Source organism: Sander lucioperca, chromosome 21, assembly GCF_008315115.2.
Source record: "Sander lucioperca isolate FBNREF2018 chromosome 21, SLUC_FBN_1.2, whole genome shotgun sequence".
Taxonomy (NCBI): domain Eukaryota; kingdom Metazoa; phylum Chordata; class Actinopteri; order Perciformes; family Percidae; genus Sander; species Sander lucioperca.
In genome coordinates, this window is record NC_050193.1 from 6,115,251 (window position 1) to 6,134,538 (window position 19,288).

At 37.9% G+C, this 19,288-nt stretch overlaps 2 protein-coding genes across 9 annotated transcripts; one reads left to right on the plus strand and one right to left on the minus strand.

Moving 5' to 3' along the window:
• Positions 1-382: 382 nt before the first annotated feature.
• Positions 383-19,007, minus strand: nprl3 (NPR3-like, GATOR1 complex subunit). Of its 8 annotated transcripts, none has more exons than XM_035996450.1 (15): positions 18,986-19,007; positions 13,178-13,247; positions 10,032-10,070; positions 9,140-9,272; positions 7,321-7,395; positions 6,962-7,000; positions 5,925-6,078; positions 5,626-5,707; positions 5,383-5,520; positions 4,043-4,199; positions 3,455-3,561; positions 2,988-3,117; positions 1,737-1,926; positions 1,450-1,642; positions 383-768 (listed from the first exon to the last, which is right to left on the minus strand). In XM_035996450.1, exons 1-15 carry the CDS (start codon positions 18,990-18,992, stop codon positions 603-605), a joined length of 1,680 nt encoding a protein of 559 aa, XP_035852343.1. In that variant the 5' UTR covers positions 18,993-19,007; the 3' UTR covers positions 383-602. The 8 variants fall into 8 exon arrangements, with proteins under 8 accessions (XP_035852343.1, XP_035852341.1, XP_035852346.1 ...); XM_035996448.1 differs by lacking the exon at positions 18,986-19,007 and adding an exon at positions 13,941-14,310; XM_035996453.1 differs by lacking the exon at positions 18,986-19,007 and adding an exon at positions 14,209-14,218.
• LOC116059736 (hemoglobin subunit beta-2-like) lies at positions 18,264-19,267 on the plus strand. Its single transcript, XM_031312995.2, has 3 exons — positions 18,264-18,491; positions 18,697-18,919; positions 19,028-19,267. Exons 1-3 carry the CDS (start codon positions 18,400-18,402, stop codon positions 19,154-19,156), a joined length of 444 nt encoding a protein of 147 aa, XP_031168855.1. The 5' UTR covers positions 18,264-18,399; the 3' UTR covers positions 19,157-19,267.
• The last annotated feature ends 21 nt before the right edge of the window (positions 19,268-19,288 follow it).

Below are 19,288 nucleotides of genomic sequence, written 5' to 3' on the forward strand. Positions count from 1 at the left end.
TTTAAATCAGATAGATTACGACTCAATCAGTGCCTATAAAATAAATTCTGAAATGTATGTACCTTTACTCACTTGAGTCTTTTTTTGTTCAGGTCTTCCATCTGTGTTTTTTAATAAACATGCTTGGGAAACTCACTTCTCAGTGACTCAGTAATTTCACAGATGTTTGGAACTGGTCTGATGTTTAGAGTCTGCCCTTTCTTGCCGTCTTTCTCTCCCCACCTCTGGGATTCCTGAGGAGAGGTAGCTGGAGGTCTGGAATGATCATTACTCAGTGTGCGCCTCTGTGGTCAGTACAGATGATCTAACACATCTGGGACAGGGGAAGATAAAGTTAAACCCCCACTACACCAATACTGAAAGTAAACACTTGAGGCATTTGTGGTATGTACAAAATAATTTAATATTGTAAACAAACATTTGGCTCATAAAGGACAAACCCTTTCTACATTTTGTAAATCTGTACTCATTAACACAATCATGTCAGTTCACATTAAAACACAGTTGATTAATAGCACTTAGCTGTGAGCACAGCAGGCTATTAGCTCCTCTCAAACAGACATATTTTCCAGTTGGTGAGAGCTGATACCGTCTCTGTGCCACTACTCCATGGGTGACTGAAAGATGGAAATAATGGGATCCTCATGGCTGGTCACCACAAGGACACTGCGGAACTTGTCAAACAGCGTCTTGAGCTGCGAGCGCCTCATGTTCTCATTGTACATAATCTCTTCCAGGTGGTGATGTCCCCTGAAATAGTGCAGCAGCCTGGAAACATAACAGGCAGACAAATGGGTTGAGAGCTAGAGTTTCATTGAATCATTAGCTGTGTAAATCAACCATACAACAGGACTTTTGCAGCTCTGATGACATTTTTCCTTACTGTGCAGTAGGTAGTACACACAACTGATACTGGATTAGAAGCTTTCTAAACATTTCCCCTTTTTAAACATGCGCACAACTAACATCTCGTAAATTATCTCAATTCTCCAGCCAATATTTTCCAATTAAATTTCTGTGAATGCAAATATAAGAACTTTATTTTCCAAACCAATGCACGAATATATTCTTATTTCCCATGAGACAAAGCATTAAATGTGACTCATGACATCATGAATCACTGGATCCTCACTTAAAGGTATCCCATCTGTTAAGGCACCTTTAGACTGTACACAACAGCGATTGCGTAAGTTTATTGCAAGTCACACTGCAAGATGGATCAAATAAAATCTTGGTGGCAATCTATGTCAGACTGTTCAATATCAATGAATTGATGACTGAAGATTTCTCTCACGATTGTTAATTTTCTTCTCAGACGGCCAAAGATCGTACAGTGTAAAGGGGCCTTTAATCTGACTGTCTAAAAGCAGAGAGCAATGGAGAGCTGAGAAACATTTAATGCACTAACAAAAAAGCACAGAATATGCACTAGGCTTCTGGCTTAATTACCTGGCAAACATCCGAAGATCCTCTGGATTTTGTGCCGCAGGGATGTTAAGAATAACCTGCCTCTCATGCTCTGACAGGCTGGCAAGTAGCGTCTCTGTCATCCTCTTGTTGAGCGGAGAGTCCCCACCAGGCAGTAGCTCTGCACTAGAGTTGTCCATACTGGGACTGGTGAGGGTCATGTCATCACTGCTGGCTATACACAGAAAGTAGACATGATCACTGATTATCTATAACCCTTTTACACCTTTTTAGAGGCAGGCAGAGGAGAGACCTGAGTGAGAACATACTTGGGGACCCGAAGCTGAGAGCACTAGGGGTGCTGAGACTGCGGCCTCCTACTCGGGCAGCTAGTGGAGGGTCTTCATCCCTCAACCCGGGCTCATCCTCGCTGGGCGGCACTAACAGGCAGACATACGTGTGAAGCTGGATCAGCAGGCGCCGCTGGAGCATCCACACGACCATCTGGATCAGCTGGGCCTGATCAGGAGCAGAGCAGCAAACTGCATCACGGCTGAGCACAGGATAAACACTGAACAAGTTGAACACACTCATGTCCCTAACCAGGTCAAATGTTTAAAATCAACCGTGGGTACCATACAAGCTCAATATAGAGGCAAAAGAAAGAGCCCTGGCTCTTATCTTGTTCTCATGAAAAATAGAGGCTGCAGACGCTAGAGCTGATGTCCCTTTGCCATTTATAATTCATCGCCAATGCCCAAGCAAGCAGCTATGCCAAAACAAGATGGGTTGGAGAACACCAGATGGTCTGCTCTTACAATACAGTATCTAGTAAATTTACATGAATAGCCCTATATGTACAAGGGATTTACCAGGAAACTAGAATGTCCCTTTTGTTTAAATTGTACAAATATCAAAAAATTGTATGATTCTTTAAACTAGAAACATTTATTTTTATAATTACAGTTTTTTTTTCTTTCTAGGGAGAAAACAATACATAGAAATCAGATTATTTCACCAACATAGGAAAATAAAGTGGATTTGCATTTCAAATTAATTCATAATATACTTGTAGGAGCCATACGGGTTGTTTTCGTCCAAGCCACAAGGGGCATGATATTGCCTTGTGTTGTCAAGGCCGAGGCTGGCCTTGGGTAATTTAAGTTCCTGTATTGATGCAAACAGGTGTTGTTAATTGAAGAAGAGGAGCAAACAGTTTTTATCTGTGCTCGGATTATTTTATTTATGGGACTTTATGGGACTTATTATTTATTGTAAGTAAGGACGCAGAAAATAAATGACTCAAAATGCAAACTATTGGAAAGGACTGGATATCGTTTTGTCTGAGTACATGTTAGAAACAATAATCGAAATTAGCAACCAGTAGCGGCTAAGTATAGGACATAGTCACTACAATACTGTTGTTTATTTTATGTTCTACATATAATCAAAAGCAAAAATCATTTAAGGACTTGATACTAATTACTTGCTGGCTTAATACATGTGTAGTGTATGTATGTGTTCCAGTGTGGAGGGGTAAGGTTATTTGCTGTGCATTTGTTCTTGAATAAAAGTCCTACCTCCTGTGCAGGAGCTTCCAGAGGGTTTCTGAACTCGGCCAGTGAGACAGGCAGTGAGAACTTGGCTAACATGGAGGGCAGATCATGACCAGGAAACTGCTGGGAAAACTGCTCAGCCAATGATGAGTATCTATCCAGGGAGAGATGGCAGACATTATTCTACAACAGCGAGCTTTTCCATTAACACAGCTTTTTTTCCACAATTTTGAAAAGGAAAGGCTATTTAAAGTTTTAGATATAGAGAAGAAAATACAAGTACTGCCAATGGCCCAATCCAGTTCTTTCATAAGAAAATGTGGAGGTAGTTTAACAAGTACAAATCTGAATTTAATAACAATAAATGCATGTTTTTTTAGACCTATGTATATGAGGCAATGGCATGGATGGGTGCTCAGCAATATTATGGTCCATAAGATCTACAGTAATCAGTACAGCCAAATAGCTTACATCACATCATAAACACTCACAGGCAGATGTTGGCATGAGGGGACAGCATGTAGACGTTGTTCTCACACAGTGGGTATATGATGATCGCTTTGCCCCAATAAACCAAGTGAGCAGCAATTTGAAAGATCTGAGAGGGAGAATTATTTGCAAATAATATAAATGATGTGAAATAAGATCTAAACAACAAAATTCTATGCAGTTAAAAAACAACTACAGAAGAAATATATAAGAACGTGTAGAGAAAGAGAAGGACTTGTACTGGTGGTCTCGGATTTTCTTTGAATATACATATATTGTCCACTAGATGGCAGTAAGACACCATCAACACAGTAACCTCTCTGGGTAAACAACTTTTACTGATATATGTTGTAAGAGATTAGACTTGAAGTATGATATCACTCCAATTGTTGCACTTTTTTTCACCTTTTTTCTTTTTCTAATAGTTTTGTCCAGGTGCTACATACAGCTAAAGGGATCAAGATCTTTGATTCTCCCCATGTTATACATGTACTGCATGTATAACTTTAAGGAAAAAGTTTAGATGTTAAGATAAATGCCTTTTGAGATCACAGAATGACATCTGGGGTTGTAAAGTGACTATTCTCCACCTGAAGTAAGGCCAGGTCAGCATCCTGTGCGAGCTGCTGCAGGTTTTTCACCGCTGAGCAGGTTTTGATGAGGCGCACCATTGCAGGTGAGCAGTCCAGTGGAAGCTGGCCCAGCAGTGCCTTCTCACTTTCCAGCAGCAGCAGAGCATGATAGGGTCTGAAGGATCAAACAACATATGATGCAGCCTCTGAATCAACAGACCTCCTAGAGATCAAGACTGCTTCCTTAATAGAAGCCAGAGGGAATCAGCTTTAGTGTCTGTACAACAGTCTGTCAATAAAATAAAGTTTGTTTTCTGCAGAGCTGTTACAAGTTCATGGCTTGAATGCAATTGCATTAATTTCACCTTTGCATTTTGTGCAGCTTATAAAGACAGAAATAAAAGGAGAGAAAAGAGTTGATCATACCTCTGATGTATGTATGCTGAAGTAACAATAGGTGACAATATGGTCTAAAGAAAACCTTACATGGTTTCTTTAGATGCTTGGAATAGTAAGTCAGTACTAAAGCTCACAAAATACACAGCCCTTAAATACCGGTAGCTGTTAAAGACACAACACTCCTTAGACCTAACAAACTGATGGGGGATTAGACTCTCAGTTTCGAGGATCTGAGACTTCTTTTTAAGCAAGTCAACCTGTGGGTTAACAGTGCATCTAACAACACAGATTAAAAAGGATTATAACAATCCTGTGCTACTTAGTAGTCATGTATAAGCCTATGCAGGCTGGCTGACTAAATGTAAGTGTGTGTTAGAGTAATGAGTTTATCACTCCTTATTGTTCTTTTTTCTTAACCATGTCGACTTATACCTTTTATATTCTGAACTGACAAACGCAGACTCATTATGCAGTTTTGCGTAACTAACTTGCAGCCAAGTCAGATTAAGAAATGAACACTCAGCTGCTTTAAGGTTCCATTATAATTAAAGCGATTAAGAAGAGAATAAAAAAATATCCAAATGACAGTAAATAAATGTTGCAATAGACGTTGCATTTGTGGGCAGAAGAAAAAGGAACCTATATTAGCAATTTACAGTAAATGTTATACATTTCTTAGATATTAATTAAAATGTGGAAATGTCTATGTAATATCTAAACCTATTTTTAAACATATTTAAAAAATGGATGAGGCTATAATAACACTTCATACACAGGTTTGTGCTTTGAGAAGTTTGGCAATGGGTGGAGTATGTGTGGTTAGTTATGATAGACCATTTTCAGTATCACACTACAAAACCACAGATTGAGGTGTTGCCAGGAGTGTCATTTTAAAAGTTTCAACCCACATACAACAGTGTAGAAACTTTATATTCTGCATATAAAAAGTAAAAATTAACCTTATAGCCTTAAGGCTGCGCTCTAATGCCTCAGGGGGGATATAGTTGCCGCCAATCCTGTGGATCTTGTGTGGTAAACAGAAGCTCACCTCAAGCCAGTTGTTAATATGTAGTCGCACCACGCCAGTTGTACAAAGGCTGCAATAACAAAACTATTAGAGTCAGCTATATGAACAAAATGGTAAGACAAAGGGAGAAATAATAAAACTAAAATAACAATATATAATGTGCTTAATCACACACCTGTCATAAGCCTCCTTCAGGTCCCTGGCTAGTTTACATTTGGGAAGAATTTGTCTAAATGGAGACTGGGGACTTCCATCCACTTAAATCATGGAAAAACAAAGAACACTGTCAAAATATACCTTCAAATCTCAACTATAATACATAATCAATGTTAGTATACTGACAAGGTATATTGTAATATAATAAATAAGCCATTATATACGATGACGTCCATGAAATCTATGAATTAATTGAGACCAGAGAAGGGGAGCAGTACATTGCTGTCAAATGTGAGGTGTGTCAAGTGTCTATCTCACTCTCAGTCATAGTGGTTATCTCATCCTGGATGGCCAGCATCAGTTTGGCCTCTCTGGTCAGGTATTGGCAGCGTCGCTCCTCGTGCTGAAGGGCTATGGCGATGCGACGTGACAAGTTGTGCATGCAGCTGATGACAGATGGGTCAGCATTCGCCTATACAGGCCAAATATGAGAGGGAAACAGTGACATTTTGACAGAAACAGAAACAGTTAGTAATATGTATACAGTACAACACAGCAATTACCAATTTCACTGAATTCACAATATCAGTGCTTTCATTTGTAGCTCAGTTAAAATTAATGTCAAACATTACCAGCCTACTAACTGCTGAACTGTCAAACATGTATGAGCTTTTAATAATTAAATGTAACACACTTATATATGAATGAAAAGATATGAATTTAACACAGATTTCAAATTATGCTTACACTAAATATTTAAGTGTATGTTTAAAACAAAATGCTAATAATTTTTATGTTTCTAAATATTAATATTTAGCCAATGTTAATTGACAGAGTTAACAGTTTATAAGTTTAATTTGTTCAATCATCACTTGTAATGCAATCTAATACAATAATAGGTTTTGCCTCATCTCTGTGGTATTTCTGGTATTTAGTGGTGGCCTTGTATTACAATATACAGAGAGGTATTATTAATATTCTGTTCTCCTCAGGTAGGTAAATGAGGTTGGCCAAATAATAATATATAAAATGAGTGCTCACTCCAACAGCATCTCCTGGTATTGTAAAGTAGATCAGCTGCCATTATTATATATATATATATATATATAGTATTTTGTATGAATGAACATGTAGAAAAATATAAAATACAGTAATTTACTACATTTTATTTGTGAATCCATTAAATATGAATGGTTAAATCATGTACCATTAATTATAAAACACACAAATAATCCCTATTATTAATATATATTATAATAATATACAGGGTACAAATTCCACAGTTGCTTGGCAGATATTGTTGACAAAACATGACTGAGCACTTCTCGTCCCATTTCAGCTGTATCGGGACTTACTGGGTACAGTGACTCAGCATGGGCAGGAACAGGCTTTGCCTTATTGGGCGACATGATTAAGCAGAGTAAATTGGCACGTACTCCCTCTGAGTTCCCATGCTCTCACAGATAGAGTATACCAGAATATTATCACTCACACACACTCCTCCCATTCACAGGACACACAGATTAACAGAACACAAAATATAGGTGCCCCACCCACACCCAGCTGCCTTAATTGTGCCATCATTAAAAATAAAAAAGATCAAGTTCATTTATAATAATAATATTAAAATGTATACAAAACTTATTTCAACTGGTAGAGCAAATAGCTTAACAATTACAATTTAAAATCTAAATTATAAGAAGTATTTTCATACCCTTAGTGCAAACACCACATTAAACAAGATCATCGTAGGCATTTCTCTCTTAGGTGAAGGATCTGTCTTAGAAACCTGCACAGACAAGATGCTACATTACAAATGTACAATACAACAATACAAATGTTAACATACAGCGTGTAGATTTATAATGTATATATCAACTTCATTTATTTCACAAATATAACCATAAAAGCTACATCAGCACAATGTTATGCAAGAGAGTACAATACCTCTGCAATAAATCAACCTTTGTCAAACCTGAAATGTTCAGTTTTGATGAGACTGTCAACTGAAAGTGTTGATTGAGCGCTATGGTAAATTTTAAGTCATGTGCAGTAGGTGTTGTTGTATTGAATTACAGTTTAATGTTAAGTTGTTCCTGTTATCTTGTTCTTTCCGTAATTTTCTCCTTTTTTATTTCCACAGAAGCACCTTATAATAAAATATGTTATTGGATTGCATTGTTTATTACATGTTGTTGTCACTGTCTATATGCCTTTTAAATACTTTCATCTTAGCAACATGGGCAGTGAATCATCAGACAAAAAAACTGCCAGTAGGGGACACTCCTGAAGTAAAGACTAATCTGCCAAAGTTCAAAACTAAGATAAATTTAGAGGGTCACGGTGGAATTAGAAATGGCCTTTGCCAGCTGCCAAGACACATCAATATTACAATAATTGTATTAATAGAATTCCAAATGAGGTTATACTAGGATTATAAAATCTTAATTGGCAAAAATAATAGAAGGACTTTTACCACAAATTATTAGCATAGATCAGACAGGATTTGTTCGCCAAAGACAAACTCAAGGTAGCATCATAGCATGTAGTTAGCCACATAACAGAGTATAATTTAGAAGCAGTGTTGGTGGGGCTAGATGTGGAAAATGCTTTTGATTGTGTGAATTGGTCATTTTATATATCATCTTGGATACATTTAGCTTTCATAGTACTTTTATTAAAACAATACAAGCTCTTTACGATAAACCGAGAGCAAGAGTTAAATATATGGTGGAGTGTCCAACCCTTTTGTTTTAAAATGAGGTACAAGGCAGGGCTGCCCAATTAGTCCGCTCTCTTCTTTTTATTGAACCCCTGAACAAGTGGATCATTCAAAATAAAAATATTAAAGTGATAGATACAGTATTAATAGGGAGAACAAAAGATTTCCTTATTTGCTGATGATGTATTGGTGTATCTCACCAACTCAGAAGATTCACTTGTACAGCTATTCTCACCAAGTAACTTACTAACTAAAATTAATATTTTGCCAAGATTGTTGTATCTTTTGTAGTCCTTTCCACTGGATTTACTTGACAAACAATTTCAGGAATGGGACAAACCCATTTTGAGGTACAGTTGGCAAGGGTAAAGACCTAGAAGTAGATATCGGAGTCTACAGTTGGCAAAAAAAAGAAGGGAGGGGCCGCACTCCTGTGTGATTATTACATTGCAGCCCAACTAAGACCTTTGATGTTTGTGTAATCCAGAATACTTTGCTAGGTGGAAGGAGATTTAGGAGGCTATAACTGAGGGTTATCCAATTTAAGCTGTAATTGGGGATGTTTTTACTGAATAACTTATGTATAATAATTAACTTGTAATAACTTGTACCTAAAATTAGATTTAAGGTTGGGTGACTCAAGAATTACCTATTTTAACTCAGTTTATTACCTTCTGCTACAACTGTGTTTTACAGAAGGCTCATATAGACAAGGCTATTAAGCCCTATGAGAATGATTACATTGTTTGTTTGGACCGTGTTTATATTTGAAGTTTAGTTCAAATCAAGAAGGGACCTTTTTTTTCCTTACCTGAATGATAGGAGGATGCTGAAGGAGAGTAGGGTGACCCACAAATCGAACATTGTCTATCTTCAGTTCAAACTTCTTTCCACATATATCTGATTTGGTGGCCAGAATGGTGGCGAGGATGATGTCAGAGAACCTTAAAGAAGGAAGAACAGCCTCAATAAGAAAAGTATGAAGGGTGGGATGAGAGGTCACAGCATAGCTGGGACAAGTAAGAAAATTTAAATTAGCTCTGTTTTTTTTTGCATTTTTCACATTCCAGTCTAGAAGAGGGGTTGCGTTAATCAGATGCATCTGCCTGTAATGTAATTCAACAATGACAGTATACGTATATAAAAAAAGCTTGTGTGGCTACTGAAGAGGAGAAAAGAGAAGGAAGCCTCTTTGCAGAAACAGTTAAGTCGCTGTATGAATGAAGAATGTGAAAGACACATGCTGATTTGACTTAAGTAACTCATGCTGCAATCAAAGGGATAAAAATCAAGGCATTAACTTCCAGAAAAAAATTAAACACACTATAGACTTACCTCACCCACATAATTTGAAAAGAATATGTAGTAGTTGCTTTATTGTAGTTTGCATTTGATTTATATTTTTGTTTTGTTAATGCTGAGTCTAGCGGTAATATAATCAATGTGAATTAAAATGTAATTATATTTTTAAACTGTTGGATTGTTTTTCTTCAAAAAGGCATACAGTACAGAGGACAGCAAAACTGAAACCCTGAATTAACCAAACCACTGATTCACTGGATCTGCTACTAATACTTACAAGGATTTTACTGAGATTAGGGTTGGGGATCCATATAGGACACAAAATAGGAAAGAAGGGGATAAAAAAAAAGACAGGGGTGATCTAAGCGAAGGAAAGGTGGTTTAGAATGATTTGGTCTTACCCTGCTACCAACTGTTCGTCAGTTAGTGGAGATTGTTCTCTGAAATGGGAATTGGGCCATAAAAAAGAAGAAAAAAGCAAACAAAAGGGAAAATGCAACACACAGTTGGGCTGAATGCATTAAATGGACATCAAAACAACCTGAACAAACATGTTACTGTGATGTGAAAATGTTGCTCTGCATGTTGATTCAAGTTAATTACCAGTTTACACTGACTAAGTCTTAATGTCATTAATGTTGAAAAATGTCAGTTAATATAGATATGTGAGCTTAAATGCAAGCTTAAAACTGTCATAAAGGCAACTAAACATGTTACTTTATGCCGTCATAACCAGCTACTTACAGTATCTCACAAAAGTGAGTACACCCCTCACATTTTGGTAAATATTTCATTATATCTTTTAATGGGACAACAAATGGGACAAGAAATTACACTTTGCTACAATGTAAAGTATTAAGTGTACAGCTTGTATAACAGTGTAAATGTGCTGTCCCCTCAAAATAACTCAACACACAGCCATTAATGTCTAAACCGCTGGCAACAAAAGTGAGTACACCCCTATGTTAAATTCCCATAGAGGCAGGCAGATTTTTATTTTTAAAGGCAGTTATTTCATGGATCCAGGATATTATGCATCCTGATAAAGTTCCCTTGTCCTTTGGAATTAAAATAGCCCCACATCATCACATGCCCTTCACCATACATAGAGATTGGCATGGGGTACTTTCCATAAAATCATCTCTCAATGCAAATCAAACCAGCTATTAGGCTAACCGACATAAAACCATGACAATCTCTAGGTATGGTGAAATAACTGCCTTTAAAAATAAAAACCTGCCTGCCTCTATGGGAATTTAACATAGGGGTGTACTCACTTTTGTTGCCAGCGGTGTAATTTCTTCAGTGTTGTCCCATTAAAAGATATAATGAAATATTTACTAAAATGTGAGGGGTGTACTCACTTTTGTGAGATACTGTAACTATTGCAAAACACTTTCACACCTACTGGTCTTTATAAATCTGTTACTGCATGCTTTTAAACTGTTCAACATGCTGCTGCCAAATATTACAGGCCATATATGACCTGTATATATATATATATATATATATATATATATATATATATATATATATATATATCCTATCCTACTTAACTCTTGAATCATTTTTATAAGGCTCTGTTGAGCATTTTTCAGTTCAAGGACATACATTTTTAAAAAGCTGTAAACTAAAGCTATAAAAGCCTGTATTAATTGGAGTCAGTAGGGAAAAAATGAGCAAAAGAAAAAGAAAAAAAAAATGAGTTGTGCCAGTTGTATCTGCCTGGTGAGCTGAATTGATAAAAAATACTTTGAATTATCTGCTTCTTACAGTCATGTAACCTAAGTAATTTCTGCCAACCAACGACTGACCAGCATTACCATCAACAGATGAACTTTGGGTTAATATAATTATGACCCAACACATTTGCACACATGAAACATGAACATTACTCAACTTAATTAGGGCCTGAGCACTGACAACAAGGATTATTATTCTACACACTAATCACATTTTATAAGGGGCTAAAGGTGCATTAAAACATTTGAAAATGTGCACATGCATCAGAACCAGTGAAATATTTTATATTTTATGGGTCTTGTGCTTAAGTGTAACAAAATGGCTCGATAGTGCCCACTACAAAATATCAAAGAAGAAGCCCTCAGAGTGTTTCACCTATATGTATGAAATTTTGTAGGGGACCCCTAAATGCAAGAGGAAATAAGCCATTTTTAATTTAATGAGCATTTTATGGACTTTTTTTGTTTGTTTACCATTTCTATGCACTGTACTTTAACATAATACTCCATATAGCTGTAGCCAGATCATCTTCAAATGTGTTCAGTACAATCTAAAGATCTTGATAAAGCTTTAACTTGAGTCGTCGTGGAAACTGCATGGCTGTGGCGTCGAATTTCCATGTTACTCCACAAAACATACCAATAATATACCATGTCAGCACTGTTAAAGGTGCTCTAAGCGATGTTGGGTGACGTTACTTCTTGTTGACGTTCAAAGCATTTTCAAACAAAACGAAGACTAGCTCGCTCCTCCCCCCCCCCCTCCCACCCCCCCAAATCCTTCTTGTCCGTTATTGGCTGAACACTGGAACACGGTTTGTGTGTTTGCATGGTCTTTGTTTTTGTTGGCGTGTGTGGACCCTAGGCTGTCTACAGAGACCGCGTTTTTTTACAGTGTGTTTAGGGGACCGGCAGCTCGTGGATAGTGAGGAGATGTTTGCTGTATGTGACAAAACATGTTGGAGCCTAAAAAACGGGTGACATCGCTTAGAGTACCTTTAAGAGTCCATAACAATATTGCCTTATCTATAGATGCCGGGAATCCTGCTGTACTAGTGCTTTTGGACCTCACAGCGGCTTTTGATACGGTTGACTATGCAGTCCTCCTCTTTTGCCTCGATCATTGTGTAGGCATCCGAAGCTTGGCACTTAAATGGATTAGCTCCTATTTGGCCAACAGTAACAGTAATCATGTGTAATGATTAGTGACCTCTCCTCATCACCTGCCCCTCTCTCTTGCGGGGTACCACAGGGTTCCATTCATGGCCCCATCCTCTTCTCTTTATATATGTTACCTCTGGGGCAATTATAGGCAAGCAAAACCATGAAATGATGCATCACTGCCACAATCCTATATTTGCCTCTATGACCAATTCCTGTTTGTAATCTATGATTGACAGCTTCCTGTCCCAACATTCATGTTCAGTTATATGTCATATAAAAGGCAGGGTTGTTTTTAATTACCTGTTCAGATAAGCAAGCATTTTCAAAACGCAGCTGGCGCTATGATAAATTTCAAGGTGGTGAGAGATAGCTTTAGTATTTGAAGCACCGTACAGCATTTGTTTTTGTTTTTTACAGTAAATTAAAGAGTTTAATGGCTTGTATTAAATATGGGCCAGCTTCCAATTCCTCTTGAAAAATACAATGAGGTTTTTGAAAAAATAAAATAAGCCATAGGGAGCAAAAACCTTATGAGAATAAGTGACTCAAGCAGATCTCACTTGGCTCCACTCCACTTACAGTCAATTTTACTTTAATGACTTTAGGAACCCAGTAATATCAAATGAAGACCAATAAAATACCTTGAATCACCATCCTGATCTTCAAGACCATCCCCAGTTGTGTTCAGAGCATATGGACTCCGTTGTTTTGCTTTTGGACAGAAATAATAGTATTAGTTCACATGGTTATTGGTGCCAATTAAAAAAAAGATTTTCTGAGTTACTAAATTTCAAACGTGTCAGAGATATACACTTAATGCTCTTTTACTGTAGCCACAGTGAGGGTCTGTTTCTCTGTTGGTAAAAAGTCTATTTGTGACCATTGTTGGTCTTTATCAGATCAGGCGTACCTTCCAAGTTGCCAATTTTGCCATCAAAACTAATTTATATAAAAGTCAGACCTCAGATATACTGCGACTTTGTATTCAGCTAATTCAGATAGCAAGCAAACAAAAAGGGACATTATATTTGAAGTAACTAGATAAATCCCAGTTTATGGTAAGCTCGAACAACCCCAATGACATGCAAAACCACAGGAAAACGGTTTCTCAGAAAGGGGAACAGTGGACACAAGTAGGCCTTACCAACACACACTGAAAGAAACGTACAATAATTATTAAAACGGCAAGATGTTACAGTCACATGATTAATGCAAGCAACATACGAGGTAAAATAGATTTCTAGGATGTTGTATTATATTGGGAGGTGTTTGTAGCGGTGTCCAGCCTGTGTAAATGTGTAATTATGTGAAAGTGAGACTATGAAGGCACCGAATTTATTCCCTGAATAGGAAACTGAACTGTGATTCTCTGGCTAATGCTTACTTAGCTAATAATACGCCTACCTGTTAGAGATGACGGACATTCAGCCAATCTTTGAAAAGGGTATCGAAAAAGTAGTTTGTTCCCTCGGCTGCCAGAGGTAACCAGTATGACGCTAATAGGGCTGGTTTTATCGCCAGTTTTGTACACGCTGTTTTGTGACTGACTGTACATGGATTTTCGATCATCTGGTAACCTGGCTAATGTGTTGAACATCATGTTAACTACGACCAAACAGTGGTCATTAGCTTGTTGCAGACGTATTAATGTATGCCATAAACAAACACCGACCCTGAACGAATTACAGTTTAACTGGAATTAATTTGGAGGATAAGTCCTCCCTACCGCACATCCGGTACTGCAGCGATTGTTTTGTGTCACCTTGAAAAATGTTCGACTGGAACAGAGTAGACTGCTATAGAACCCTCCTGCTTTGAAAATGTTGTCCTACGTAAAAATACACTTGCATTGGTTTGTGTTAGGTTATTTATGTCGATCGTGTGCTTTAGAATAATATCATGCACACGGTAAACCATAGCTATTAAATTAATCAAATTCTCAACTTATTTAAAATCTTAAATTTGATTAATTTGAAAGCCTACCCAGCCACGTTTTTGTAAACTGTTCAGTCATAATAAGTTCCAGATTTAAAAACAAAGGATGAGACACAGTCAATCAAATAAAGACAGGAAATAGACCTAATTAGTAGCTAGGCCTAATGACAGTCGGTGTTCCACAATATGTTGCCCTCATGTCAGGCCGATGCGTTTTCAAAATGAATGTTATTGTAGGTGGTTAACTTTCCATATCAAAGCTAATGTTTTTTCCTTGGTTCTGAGTTGAGTTGAAATGTGTTTCTTGTAGCCTAGATGTTAGCCCGCAACATCATCTTGGTTGTGGCCATGTTGGCTACTTTCCCGCAGACTTCAATTCATGTTGCCATTGACAAGTTGCTGCAGAACCTTTGGCTCTGTCCGAGAAATAGTCTACCGTAAACGAGCAGTTCGCATCGACTGCACAGTTGTCCAGAACAATTTCAGCATCCCTTTTAAAATGGAAGGGCTTTGTGAATAAAATAAATAAATGAAATTTCCACGTCCGCCTGTTTTTTTGTTTTCTTCTTCTTAGTCATCCCTCACACCATGTATCTTTGACACACTTTTATAATAATTAAAAATGTGCCTAAAATAAAACTCAACTCATTATTACCCAAAAGTTGATTATTAATGTTTTCATGGTAACAGAGTTGTATTATAGCCTGATACTTATATAGCCTTAGGGATTTCTTTCAGTAGGCTAACATATTGTATGAAATTGATGTTATAGGTGTGTATCTAATTCACCATTCAGCCAATCACATGCCTGCACACTCCCTAGGCTCAAATCTTATTCATCAAACGTCTCAGTGCAGGGATTGTGCCTATATGCAGAAAAAAAGACCTATCATGACCTTAATGAATAACAATAATAATGTTGGCAGGTTGGAGAACCTAGGCAACTCATTATTAAATCGTTACTTGCGAATTACGTTGTGGTGATATTCAATGTTTTAAAGACAATTGATATACACAAAATAACGTAGGCTAAATAGCCTACTTTAAAGTGTTTGATTTCATTTTCAGACACGACTATCATCGGGCTAATATCAAACAACAATGAAACTGCATACAGAGAGGAGGTGCATGACTTGACAACATGGTGCGACATCAAAGCCCAAAGAGATCATCGTGGACTTTAGGACCACCAAAACGTCCAGGCACTCACAGAACCATCAGGGGAGCTGATGTGGAAAGAGTCTCCAGCTTTAAGTTTCTGGGAGTTTCCATCACAGAGGACCTCTCCTGGGCTGACAATACCTCGGCAGCAGTAGGAAAGCACAACAACGCCTTTACTTCCTGAGACGGCTGAAGAGAGCTAACCTGCCACAGAAGCTGCTGGTAAACTGTACGATAGGGAGCACCTTGGCAAACTGTATGATAACCTGGTACAGTAGCTGTACCAAAGCCACCAAAAAAGCCCTGCAGCGTGTCATGAAAACAGCACAGGAAATTGTGGGAACTGATATGCCATCACTTGAACACCTCAATAAGACCCGCTGTATGAAAAGGAGAAGCAGTGGCAGCAAAAACTGTCCTGTCCTGTTAGTTGTGTCCTGAGGAGTGTCCCGGGACAGTCAGACACTGTCCTGTGACTCCCATGACTGTCCCGGGACAGTCACTGTCCTGTACACTGTCCTGTTGACTCCCATGACTGTCCCGGGACAGTCAGACCCTGTCCTGTACACTGTCCTGTGACTCCCATGACTGTCCTGTACACTGTCCTGTGACTCCCATGACTGTCCCGGGACAGTCAGACACTGTCCTGTACACTGTCCTGTGACTCCCAGACACTGTCCTGTGACTCCCATGACTGTCCCGGGACAGTCCTGTACACTGTCCTGTGACTCCCAGACACTGTCCTGTGTCACTCCTCAGGACGCTGCCACTGCTGCTGGAGAAAAGGGCTAAGAACATTGACAAGGACACTACCCACCCTGGACATGGGTTGTTTGAGCTTCTCCCATCAGGCTGGCCCTACAGATTACCCAGGATACGCACTAACAAACTAAAAAATAGCTATTTCCCAACTACCATAACACTACTGAACTCTGGAAATGGCATGCAACAATAATCAGGAGGGCAATGTGCAATACAAATGTTGTTGCTTATTTATTTCTACTGTGCAATATTATACAGCCTAAAATAAGCCACTATTCTATTATAAGAGTCAAATTCAGGGGCAGAAGTAGGAATTCCTTTTTTTTTCCTAACAGTATTTCGGGCCATCTATTAACATAAAAATATCCTACTTAAAGCCCCAGAAGTAAATTACTTATTCTAAAATGGCCCACTCAAGAATATTGTATAGTTGTTTACATGGTTGGATTATTGATGCATGAATGTGTACATCACTTTAATGTTGCAGCTGGTAAATGTGGAGCTAATTTAATTACTTTATACACTGCTATTCAATGCCTCTCCTTATCTTATGTTAATGATGGGCTACAAGCTATTTATTGTTTATTGCATTTTGTATTATTAATCTGAATCTGAAAAGTAACTAGTATCTAAAGGTATCAAATAAAGTGGAGTATAAGTATAAAGTAGCAGAAATGGAAATAATCAAGTAAAGTACAATCATCAAAAAACTGTACTTAAGTACAGTAGCTATTGGAGTAATTGTAGCCTATTTACTTAGGTCAGCCATACCTTCCACCATTGTTCAGGGTAGACCTTAATAATGTGGATCCCTGACCTTTATGCCAATATGTTTTCCAGTGCATTGCTGTGGCACATCCATCAGGTCCTTACATCGAAAGTGAACTGGGAGGAACAATTTAAACAATTTGAATTTGGGGATGACGCTATATAACAAAATAAGACCATAAATATAGGATTTCTTTATATAGAATTTCTTTTGAACATAAATGATTACAATGCCGTCGTATCACGTACGCCTAGGTAATACATACATTGTTTAAGTTAGTATTTATTGTGTAAAGTTTGGATCTGCAAGTATCACAGTCTAATAAATGCATTGAGCTCGAAGAAGGGCAATTATCGATTGTGATTTTTCAAACACGATTTTATATTAACTGATAATATTATTATTATATATTATATCAATGTAGTAAGATAGACTACATGATTCTCATCATGAGCAGATTGATACATCAAGTCCAGTCATGCAGTGGTCAAGCTTCCTGACGTATAGGAGCACCCTCTATTGGATGTATTCCTTTATACACTTTTAGCCTGTGAAAGTCCCCCTTTATCTTATATTTAATACAAGCGATTTTAGTCATTGATTAGCGTTCTATTATTTATTATTATTATCTTAATAATAAATAATAATAAAATGAAACTTGTAACTAAGTTATCAAATAGGTGTAGTGGAGTAAAATGTACAACATGTGCTTCTGAATGGATAACGTTGCAGAAAATGGAAATACAAATACCTAAAAATGGTACAGTAGGCGATTTGAGTAAATTTATTTAGCCTACTTATGTTACTTGCAGTGGAGTAAAAAGTACAATATAGGCCTACTGATGGAAAATTCAAGCTAAATAAGATATTGTATGTTTTAGATAGATAGATAGATAGATAGATAGATAGATAGATAGATAGATAGATAGATAGATAGATAGATAGATAGATAGATACTTTATTGATCCCCAAGGGGAAATTCAAATTTTGGAAATTAGTTATAAGATTGTTATTGCAGAATACAGCTTTGGACACAATCTGAGTATTGCAGATTATTCCTTTCCTTATCATTTTTGGCCGTAATAACTGGCCAGCCCACTTCCCCCAAATCATCCAATGATTCGATTGGATTACAGTCGCATATTTTTGGGAGGAGTGAAACGGTTCTTTTATAAGTTGCATCTGGTAGGCTACTGACCAACACAGGACTTGTGGAACAAACCTAGAGCCAGCAAAATGGTCGTATGGACAGACTTCGAGCGCGCCACCATCACGGACATCTTCTCCAAACTCGACTATGAGGCCGTGGGCGGTGCAACGCTTGCCAGGTGAGTCTTTGCAACTCTGCATGAACACTGGTGTACTTGAGACATCATTTTTACGGAACACTCATATTTATGGTTTAGGATTTATAGGCTTACTGTGTTGTTCATGTTCCACATTCCTTAAATGCAGAACAATAAATCATTTGTTTATTAATTTAAAAAAAATAATATAAGTGGGAATAATGCATGTTTTTACGTGTTCCCTCAGGTGTCTGATCGTCTACCCCTGGACTCAGAGGTATTTCGGCAACTTTGGAAACCTCTACAACGCCGCTGCAATCCTGGGAAATCCGATGATTGCAAAACACGGAACAACTATCCTCCACGGTCTGGACCGGGCTGTGAAGAACATGGACAACATCAAGGCAACCTATGCCGAGCTGAGCGTGCTGCACTCTGAGAAACTGCACGTGGACCCCGACAATTTCAAAGTAAAGTTCTGGAACTAATGCAACTCTTGATATTCACATTCAACGTTTATTCAAAAAACGCCCAACCTTTCATGTTGCTGATGTTTCCTGATACTTGTTGTGTTACAGCTCCTGTCCGACTGCCTGACCATTGTGGTTGCAGCTCAGTTGGGTAAAGCCTTCACTGGTGAAGTCCAGGCAGCTTTCCAGAAGTTCCTGGCCGTGGTGGTGTCCGCCCTGGGAAGGCAGTACCACTAGAGAGCTGCAACAGAAGACCAGCACATGCTGATCATGAAAAGCTCTTTTTTGACATGTCTCCAAGGCATAAATAAATAAATAAATAAATAAAGCAATACGCATATTTAACAAGTTTGTTTGTCTGTGGTTATG

Bases quoted from the DNA above. Each gene is read 5' to 3' on its own strand.
- nprl3 (XM_035996448.1), bottom strand. From the start codon at position 14,136: ATGATGTTCAACACATTAGCCAGGTTACCAGATGATCGAAAATCCATG. The intron at 7,001-7,320 runs GTATGAAAATAC...TCGCCCAATAAG, and splicing joins ATGTGGTGTTTGCACTAAGG to GCAAAGCCTGTTCCTGCCCA. The intron at 3,562-4,042 runs GTGGAGAATAGT...TCTCCCTCTCAG, and splicing joins CTGACCTGGCCTTACTTCAG to ATCTTTCAAATTGCTGCTCA.
- LOC116059736 (XM_031312995.2), top strand. From the start codon at position 18,400: ATGGTCGTATGGACAGACTTCGAGCGCGCCACCATCACGGACATCTTC. The intron at 18,492-18,696 runs GTGAGTCTTTGC...GTGTTCCCTCAG, and splicing joins GGCGGTGCAACGCTTGCCAG to GTGTCTGATCGTCTACCCCT. The intron at 18,920-19,027 runs GTAAAGTTCTGG...GTTGTGTTACAG, and splicing joins TGGACCCCGACAATTTCAAA to CTCCTGTCCGACTGCCTGAC.